Here is a 10,636-nt window from a genome sequence, read left to right as displayed (position 1 = left end):
TCTAGGTTGCCACCAGTACCAAAGAGCAGTATATGCGACTTGTGCATATATGGATTTTAATAATTTGCCACAATTCATAGGCCTGCTTGTGGCTCTTTGGAGTCTGCAATTTATATGCAAGCAAGGTTGTTGAATATAGAGGTTTTCAGCTTCCCTAAACAGAGCCCTTACACACGTGTATAGGGGTAAGGGAAAAGTTAAGGCAGGAATCTGCATTCTGAAACTTATCTCCAGGAGTGCATTGCCTTTTGTTGGATTGGGCTGATAAAGAGATTTTGTTATGACATTGCATACCACCATACATAGTCTGTGCCTTCTAGATACTCTGAGGCAATTGTTTATCTTTACATGAATAAGGAGGGCTTATGGTTAATTCCAAATCTTAAATTCTGACTGTCCAATCACATATATGTTAGATTCTGGGAATGAAGACTTACAAGCTTTAAAGATGATTTCCACTGTAGCTTGGCCTTCTGTTTGGGGGAAGGGAATGAACTCGTTTGGTTTCATAGAACAATAACATGAAGAATCACAGAACCTCCACAATCCCTTTCTGGAAACTCAATAATTATTTCAAATTCTCTTCCCTCCGATATAGCATACAGTAATAACAAATAAAAAGAAAATACACCAGCCCCATGCTTCAGCAGAATACCAGAATCCAGCCCCTTTTGAATGCAGTGCTCACATATGGAAGATTCCTATGGCATATGCTGCCCTGTTTTCCCTTTCTCTGCTTATGAACATGGGCACATGCTTCAGCAATGGGGGGGACGGGCATTTGGGGAAAATAGGAGGTCATTTCATGGCTCCAGTAATCTCAGTCCACTCATTCACACTCCATGTTGTGCAAATTACTTTTGACCAGAGCACAAGCAGACTGAATGGGGCTCATGGTGTTAGACAACATAATCTTTAAAGCTGTTTGTGCTTAAAATCCAGTTGTGGTGTACATATTATGTTTTAAAAGAAAGCAAAGAAAACGTATTGTCAGAATAAACTTTTTTTTTTCAAACGGCACAAAATATATTGCTTCTTTGCTGTTGTAAATTAACAAGGTGAAATGTTGCTCCTGTCCCCAGCATTGCGATGGGGAGAAGGACGGTACAGTTACGAAAAGGGAAAAGAAGTCATTCAGCATGTTGGATGTCATTCAAAGAATCTCATAAATGAAACAATAGCTCTTTAAAAAGTGGTTTCAATGTTACTGCCTAAATATCTGGCCAACAGTATTTTACAGTTTTGGCTTTATTGCAGGTCAGATGAATAGCCATTATGTGTATGGGGGGGGGGGGGGAGAGAACAGATAAATAGCCTCAGTCTGATGAAAACATGGAAATAGTAACAAAATACTTTGCTTCTAGTGTTCTGGCATTGTTATTGTAATTGTAAGGCGTTTGATTGTTGATGCCATGGAGGTCATTGCAAATTATGGTTCAAGGATGCCACTGTGCAAATCACTTTTGAAAACTGACCCAAATTGGGCAACATCTTAAAAGCGAAGGTTAGTTTATAATCACTAATGTAGAATATATAACCATAGGTGTACTGCCAAGTGGGTTCACTCTGCTGTCGGACTTTCTAATTTCTCCATATAAAGATAATAATTGCGACTGAGAGCTGCATGGCCAGTCAGCTCTTCCTCAGTTTCTGGTTGACCGAAAGACCAACACGTGTGTATACACGGAAAGGGAAACCTCCCCAGACCACTTTTTTGAGAGCCAGTTTGGTGTAGTGGTTAAGTGTGCGGACTCTTATCTGGGAGAAGCAGGTTTGATTCCCCACTCCTCCGCTTGCACCTGCTAGCATGGCCTTGGGTCAGCCATAGCTCTGGCAGAGGTTGTCCTTGAAAGGGCAGCTGCTGTGAGAGCCCTCTCCAGCCCCACCCACCTCACAGGGTGTCTGTTGTGGGGGAGGAAGGTAAAGGAGATTGTGAGCCGCTCTGAGACTCTTCGGAGTGGAGGGCGGGATATAAATCCAATATCTTCTTCTTCTTCTTCTTCTTGAAGTCTGAAAAGTCCTCCAAGTTTAAAAATCTTTGGAGAGTCCAGCACTAAAGCTACTCAAGGCCAAACCAACGCTCCAAACCTCAGTTGTGCATTTCTCCTCACAGGTTCATGGCTAATAGTTACACTCCATCCTTACTTCCCTACCCTTCTTTTGTTAACTCTTTCAGGCAAAATTTTAAATGTGATCTCCCCAGGACCAGGAACCTGTTTCATGTTCTGTAAAGCTCCATGCATATTGAAGCTGCTCCATAAATAATAGTGATGCTAACAAGAATGAAAATAATAATAATAATGACGTATCATTGTTCTTGGAAGATCTTATGGCTTTATCAGTTGGCTACAGGCTCGCAGTGACTGCTCTGTGATGCCTATCTATTGGTATTAGTGTTTGGCAATATTTTGAAGGAAGGTATGGTGGGAAATGAGTATTGTAGGGTCTTTGCTTCTCTCCAGTTGCTGTGAAGAAAAGCTGGCCACACTTTGCCGAGTCTGCTGATTATAAAAACGTGTTGAGCAGCGTTTTTTTTTTTAAATACAGAGCTGTGCTTTGATTTATTCAGTGAACAAAAACATATGCTCACTGTTCTGTTCTATGTAATTCATGTGATCAATAAAATTATCTTTAAAAAGAGCAACTTTGGCGTTTAGGAAGATTACAGTGAAGTATAGCGAATATGATGTTGCAGCCAACTTCTGTGCTGTTGGCCACAAATAAATTTGGGGGTTCCATAACGTAATAATAGCTAACTGCTATGGATTTTCTCCTTTTTAGGATAGAAGCTGTGTATTGTGGTTGCTATCCACTCTGTCCCAAGGCTTTGGTCTACCCAGAAATATTTCCAGGTAGTTTTCCACCTAACATTTATTTTTTTCTGTTGATGTTTTAATTCATGGTTAATTTTAAAATACAAAGTTTGACAATAAACTTAAGCAAGAGCAATTGTTTATTTGGCAAGCTACCATGTTAGCGCTGAGGAATTTTTTAAATGTGTTTTAATACATTAGACGAAGTTTATATTTACCATCTGTTCCTTCAAGATAACACAAAACCAAGTTTTGAAATAGCATTCTTCATTGTTAGCATACACGGTCTATAATGATAGATTTTTGTTTAAAAGGTCGCTGTGGCTGCAATAGCTTGCAGATTTTTTTAATGACACACAGAGAGAAAAATTGAGGCCTGAAAAATCATACCAAATTATTTAAACAATTTAATACTTAATAATATGCAACCCTGCTACAGGATACACACTAATGTAGTACTAGTCCTTTGAAAAATCTCATCACTAAATGTATCACATATGCATTGTGTTACATTAGAATAATGTATTTTAATCACCCAAAGGAGATGTCTAAACAGCACAACTACACAGTCTTATTTAGCATTAAACATCTTTGTGAGCTGAGGTAACCTTATAAAATCATGCTTAAATAATGTAAAACACGAGGCGGCACAGAGCAATATGCATTTTTAATTAGTAAAGTGACTAATATCGAGTGTGTTCTTTGAGGTTTTTGTTTCATTAAAAATGTATCTGTTTTTCCTGCAGCTGAATATCTGTATTCTACACCTGAACAGCTTTTTAAAAGGCTTCTGAAATTCTGCAAAAGACCAGATATTATAAGGAAACATCTCTATAAGGTATTTATTCAGAATAAGTATTACATGATATTGTGTTATATTGAAGATAACAGACAAAAATCCTCTTTCCCCCTCCCCCCAAAAGAGAGGAAACCAGAAAACATTTAATTAACATCCTAATGTTTAAAGGAAACATGCTAGGGAGGGATATTAGTTGTTATACTAACAAGGATTAATTACACTAGATGCCAGTTGTATTAACCTAGGGTCTTATGAAATACGTGCACTTAATGCATGCTGCATGCCTTTTTGTAATTTATTGTTTTCTAAAATGACTGTCCTCCATGTTTGGACTCAAGAGGTTTATAAAAATGAACCTGGATTAATTTAATTCATTAGTTTAAAAGAAAAGTAAAAGAAGGATCCTACAATTATACTAATGAGGATAAGACTAGCTCCCTGTCCTAATGTAATCCTATTGGTCATCATCGTTCAGGTGACTGTTTGGGTAAATATCCTCCTATTGCTTTTTTTTCTCACTCTGTACTATATTTAGATAATTTAGGAGACTAGTTATAACCCATTATGCTATCAGCTTTGGGAGAATTGGATTCAGTTTTAAGTACAATTCGGTCGATGTGAGCATGTTTCGGTTAGGTGCCTGACTCTGGAGAGCCATTCTTTGGCCAGAATTAGGTCATGTGGCGCTTGGATACTACCGCCAAATACCAGCAGCTCTGTTTCTTTTTCTTTCTGTCTGTAGCATCCTTTAACATAAAATCTATTCTCAGAAGTGGTAGTCAACATAGTAGAGTTAGGGGTGGGAAGTCTTGCAATGTGATTACATGTTAGAACTTAAGCACAGCCATGTAAGGTCAGAGCAGTGGTCCAGTGTCCTGTTTCCCAGGAAGACAGGGCCTCCTGCTGCTGTTGCATCCTGCCAATTATATTCAGAGAGTTCTGTACTCAATTCCACTGAGTCCTTGTGACTAACAGCCATTGATGAGCCTATCCTCCGTAAATGTGTCTAATCCCTTTTTAAAGCCAGCTGGACTACTGGTCATCACCACGCAGTGAATTCCACAAGTAAATTACTCTGAATGAAGAACTGTTCCCGTTTGTATTTCCTGAATGTACTGCTGATGCCAGTGAGTTCTAGTGTTAGGGAAGAAGGAGAAGAAGTTCTCTCCACACACATGCTCTGCCCTGTATATATTTTATAAGCCTCTTTTATGTCTTCCCCACCCAGCTAGATTGCTGAATTGCAACTGATGACAAAGCTGAAGACCAGGGGTGTCCAAACTGCGGCTCAGGCGCAGGGCTGGCTCGCCCACTAGGCAAACTATGTGGTTGCCTAGGGTGCCAGGAGAGTGGGAGCGCCAAATTGGGCTCCCCCCTTCCGGTGCCTCAGGCAAGCACCTAGTTTGCCTGTCTCCTCCACCCACTCACTGCCACTGCCTGCCCCTCCTACTTCCCTTCCCATCTTTTCGCCTGCCCCCCCCCCCATATGATCATAATGCGCCACGCCTGGGCCGTACCAACTGAGGGCCAGGTGGTGGCGGCAGAGCACAGGAGACAAAGGGAAAGGAAGGAGAGGGCGGGCGCCATCAGGGGGGTGCAACAGAGCACGGCGCTGTGTTGCAGCACTGCAGGAGGGGCAGCAGCGGGTGGGTGCCTGCCTGGGGGGCGCCATGCACCTTTGGGCCTGTGTTGCTCAGGCACCACATGTGGCTCTTTCATACATATTGTGCAGCTCCCAGAGGCTGAGGAGGAACTCAGTGCAGGCTAACTCTCAAGTAAGCATGCTTAGCACTCAGACCTCAGTCAGCCTCTGAGCACTGACCCATAGGTAGGTGACTATTTCTGCCATGTGTGAAGCAGGAAAGGAGGGAGAAATAGGCAGGCTTGCAATTTTTTCTCCTCCACCACAGAGGTCTCCCGGAGACCTAGAATGGGGGAAGAGAATGCAAGAGCCAAGGGAGCCACTGGAAGAAGAAATGGAATTAAAGAGGGCAGCATGGGGCTCCCCCTTAGTTTCATAGATCTTGTACGAGATGTATTTACTAACCTCGGTGTCAGCGCAAAGAGAGGGGCTTAATTATGTAAATGGTGGTCAGTGATGTATACGGTACATGTGTGTTTCCTTTCCTAATCTTTCCCTACGCTGGTTTTATGGGGACTGTTATTCCCAGCTTTTGCTTTTTTAAAAAAGTCTCTTTTTTTAAACATGGATGGCTGTGTTGTAAAGCGCATAGATATATATTTTATCTTTCTGTGCCTTTATTAATGTGTTATATTTGTTCATGTCTTGTAGTTCTCAAACATCTGATGTTTATTCTATGTGGCTCTTACGTTAAGCAAACTTGGCCACCCCTGCTCAAGACAATGCATCCACCTGGACTTATCTTTCACAACCCTCTTTCTTGAATAGGAACAACCAGATCCTATTCCATCCATCCATCTGGGGGGGGGGGGGGGGGATTGTCCTGAATGTGCATCACTTTGCATTGAAATTTATTTGCCATCCTGTTGCCCACTCATCCTGTTGAGAGAGATCCTTTTGGAACCCTGCTCAGGTCCTCACCATCCTGGCTAATTTGGTGTAATCTGCAAATGTAGGACATCATCTTAAACCATTTTGAGCCCATTGACCTGAATGGATTTAGGAGTTTAACTTTGCCTAGAATTGCACTGATAGTAGCTTCAGTATCTATCCTCAGTTCACGAACATATTAAATAGCATGGGTGGTCCCAATACAATACTTATTTGCTTCCAAGTAATCTTATTATCTCTGTAAATCAACCAAATTTTACTCTAAAAGGAGGACCTGCAGTTTTACCTCTTGATTGCTTAGTTTACATGGAAAGCTTTGGTGAGGAAATTTGTCAAAAGTTTTTTGGGAACTCCTGCATAGTTCCCTCTAAGCTGCACTAGGGGGCAGTGACACAAAATTTTAACAGGCAGCTCAGGCATTTCTGCTTCAGCCCACAAGGCATTTTTTCTATCTATTTAAAACAATGGGGGATGGGGGCACTTCATTCTGGAGCCCATAGAACTGGACTCCCTGTTCCAATCATTTTGAAGCTTTTGAAGGTTTTTGATGAGAGGCATCAGCAGCTATGCTGCAAATTTGGTGCCTCTACCTCAAAAAAAGAAAAAAAGGCCCCTCCAGATTGATTATCAATTATAACTTATGGGGTCCATTGACTATAATGGTCCCTACAGGCTACAATGAAGCCGGGGAAAACATTATTATTATTTTTGCACACTCCTATTATGCTTTTGATGTAATGGTTAAGTGTGCGGACTCTTATCTGGAAGAACCAGGTTTGATTCCCCACTCCTCCACTTGCACCTGCTGACATGGCCTTGGGTCAGCCAGAGCTCTGGCAGAGGTTGTTCTTGAAAGGGCAGCTGCTGTGAGAGCCCTCTCCAGCCTTACCCACCTCACAGGGTGTCTGTTGTGGGGGAGGAAGGTAAAGGAGATTGTGAGCTGCTCTGAGACTCTTCAGAGTGGAGGGCGGGATATAAATCCAATATCTTCATCTACCTCACAGGGTATCTGTTGTGGGGGGGGGGAGGTAAAGGAGATTGTGAGCCGCTCTGAGACTCTTCGGAGTGGAGGGCAGGATAGAAATCCAATATCTTCTTCTTCTTTTCAGTATGATTTGTAAGCTGCCTTGAGTCACGGTAAAAATGGGGTATAAATATTTGAATAAATAAGTAGTTTGGACAGGTTGATAACATTTAAGCAATTTCCTGTTTGTTACGTTAGGCAGGGTTCTGACACTGATTGTTCCTCTTCTGTTATATTTGGTTGGTTTCTGTTATATTTTATATTTGATTTCTGTTATATTTGGTTGGTTTCTGTTATATTTTGGTTGGTAATGCTAGTTGTCATAGTTCATTTTAAAAAAAAACCCAAAGTAGACTGCAGGAGTTCCCCACCAAGTGCTGGTATGTTTTCTAAGGCTCAGCACAGGGTGACAGTTCAAGGCCAAAATAGTGGACTGGGGCAGGTAGACCTGTTCTCCGAAGAACAGGTCTACCAATACAGTGGAAAGGGGTGGGTAGACCTGTTCTCTGGAGGACAGGTTTTCCAATGTTGGTGCTTTCTACACTAGTCATTTAATCTTCTCTTAGTGCACATTTCAAAGTGACCTTCTACAGTAACTAGCGCCTGTAGTTCTGTCTTGCCTTGCTGTTCCTTGTAGGTTCTACATTCGTTTTGTGCAACTAGAACTCACACCAATTTCAGCTTCCTTTCTCCCCGTGTTTTCCAAAACTCCTTTTGGGGCAGACCTTTTGCCAGCTCTGTGTTTAATGTCAGTCTCTTTTTAGAAGATGAATGTCTTTGGCAAATCTTGGAGGACTTCATTGTTCTCTCCTGTAATGTCCTTTCTTTCTAGGTTTATGCTCCCTCCCCATTCTGTTTTCTTCCCCCCCTTCTCCAAAGACAAAAGAGAAAGATGTGTTCTCCCAGACAAGCAAACTTTAAAATAGCCAGAGAGAGCATAAGAATGACTCTGTAAATATAAAAGACTAGAGGATTTTGCCCTCCCTTCCCTTTCATTTTGCAGAATCACGGAGAGGGGGAGCTGAAAGATACTTTTTCAGGGCATCAGAGCAAGGATTCCTGCTTTGGTTTCTCTTAAAGGTACACTATCCTATTCTCTCTTCTCATGCTGTGTCAGATGAAGAAGCCACCAACGTTCAACCAGGATCCTCTTCATCTCTTCCCTCCCTCATTAATAGTTTTATTGATGGGGTTTTAAAATGGGAGGGAGGGTCCCCCCAGCTTCTCTTTCTGCGGTCTATTTGCTGCCGTGGCAGCAGGAACTTTCCTATCCAGACTAGCAAGTTGCAGGTCCCCCACTATGGGGTGGAAATGCAGTAGGGTTGCCAAGTCCCCCGTGGCCTCCATAGAGATTTCCTCCCAAATTGCCAGAGCATCTGGGAAAACCATAGAGTGACATCATTGTGCCAGTGATGTCAGGAGATGATCCCCCTGCTGGCCCACTGCAGGCCAGCAGTTTGTGGACCTCCCAAGCAGGAGAACCCCCGCTCTGCCCTGGAACTTGACAACCCTAAAATACAGAAAGCATAATCCGCAGAGGCTGATCTGAATCAAAGGTATAATGACTTCACTACTGAGATACTGTGGAGTGAAAACAGAGTGTAGAAAGGCCTGTTGTGGAAAGGGGTGGGTGAAATTTCATTTGATTCTATCTCAGCTTATAATGTTTAAATTATTCTTAAAATACAGTTTAAAGATGATTTAAAAGAATTTATTCTGAAATTTTTACAGGGTTATGGAAATAATCTCTAAAAATTAATTTACGCAATAGTCAAATGTAAACTTGCCCACATCTTTAATGCTACTAGCTTTTTTTGGTCATGAAATAGAATTTCTGCTCACAACACTGGCGCTTGGGAGAGCCAGTTTGGTGTAGTGGTTAAGTGTGCGGACTCTTATCTGGGAGAACCAGGTTTGATTCCCCACTCCTCCACTTGCACCTGCTGGAATGGCCTTGGGTCAGCCATAGCTCTGGCAGAGGTTGTCCTTGAAAGGGAAGCTGCTGTGAGAGCCCTCTCCAGCCCCACCCACCTCACAGGGTGTCTGTTGTGGGGGAGGAAGGTAAAGGAGATTGTGAGCCGCTCTGAGACTCTTCGGAGTGGAGGGCAGGATATAAATCCAATATCTTCATCTACCTCACAGGGTGCCTGTTGTGGGGGAGGAAGGGAAAGGAGGTTGTGTGCCACTCTGAGACTCTTTGGAGTGGAGGGCGGGATATAAATCCAATATCTTCATCCACCTCACAGGGTGTCTGTTGTGGGGGAGGAAGGTAAAGGAGATTGTGAGCCGCTCTGAGACTCTTCGGAGTGGAGGGCGGGATATAAATCCAATATCTTCTTCTTCTTGGGGGGGAAATTGCTCGCATGTATATATAAGCTTGGAACCAGACTAGTTTTTCTATGGGTGCAAGGATTTCACTCATGGGCCTGTAATTTCCTATATCTCCCCTGGATTTCTTTTTAAAAACTCTTGTCATATGTGATTGGAAGGGAAAGCAATATTGCCACAAGTTGCATATTTTTCTTAGCAGATTAGCAAATTGCTTCTGGATTTTTTAAAAAATAGTCTAATATTATTAGCAATATGTTCTTCATGTTCTATTTTCAATCTGTATTTGTTTTGTCAGAGCCTGTGTTCCCTCTTGTTCACTTAGTATGAGCAAGACATACTTTGCCTTTTATAGCATCCTTATTTTATATTACATATAGGTAGATATTCCTGGATGAGATTGAAGGGGGGAAATGTCTACTTTTGGGTTTAGAACAGTATATATGCTGTGTGAACTAAAGTACATGCACATACATTCTATTACAGTTTGATTATTGTTGAATACATTTCCCAGGCTTCAAATGCTGTTTCACCCTTTTATTTTGTGGTCTAGCACATGAAGTAATAGTTAGAAGACGTTTTACTATTTCTGTCCCATGAGGGATTTAAAGTCTGTGAACAAAAACAAAAGCCATATGATACCTTTCCTTACAGCCAACCGAAGTGACACAGGGTTGGTCCAAATGGCAACCAGGAAAAAACACAAGGGGAAAAAGCAGAAAGGAAAAATGTCCAAAGAAAAAACTCCACTGACATAAATGCTCACAGGAAAACAGCCCCCATGGAAAAATATGTAAAGCACCATAGGTTTTTATAATTGTGGATAACCATTAATAATATTTTGTTGTTATTTTTGGATTAAAGTATGTCATATTCACTTACAACAAAAAGTGACCATTTTGTTATCAATGAACTTTATTAAGAAGTAAAAACAATAATAACAGAAATTCGACTCTACATAGAAATATATTTAAATAAAATTAAATAACTTTATTAATTTAAAATTTGTCAAACTTTTTAATGTAGTGCCTCATATTTTCTCCTTTTCACCTCTAAGCAACCTGCCTGTGCATTAGGGGGGGGAAACTAAACAACAGGCAAATGATCACCAGTGTTCCCCCTAAGCTGATTTAGTTTGA

General features: G+C 41.5%; 1 protein-coding gene across 2 annotated transcripts in view; it reads left to right on the top strand.

The window, feature by feature from the left end:
- Positions 1 to 10,636, top strand: part of GTDC1 (glycosyltransferase like domain containing 1) — a 249,671-nt gene that overhangs the window by 221,795 nt on the left and 17,240 nt on the right. For both annotated transcript variants that reach the window (XM_060256960.1, XM_060256961.1), the window contains 2 exons: positions 2,782 to 2,852; positions 3,560 to 3,651. In XM_060256960.1, the coding sequence (XP_060112943.1) occupies positions 2,782 to 2,852; positions 3,560 to 3,651 (163 nt within the window). The remainder of the gene's footprint in view (positions 1 to 2,781; positions 2,853 to 3,559; positions 3,652 to 10,636) is intronic.

This window comes from Heteronotia binoei, chromosome 16 (genome assembly GCF_032191835.1).
Source record: "Heteronotia binoei isolate CCM8104 ecotype False Entrance Well chromosome 16, APGP_CSIRO_Hbin_v1, whole genome shotgun sequence".
Lineage (NCBI taxonomy): Eukaryota > Metazoa > Chordata > Lepidosauria > Squamata > Gekkonidae > Heteronotia > Heteronotia binoei.
Note: the sequence above shows the minus strand (reverse complement) of the source record. Positions and strands in the feature narration are given on the sequence as shown.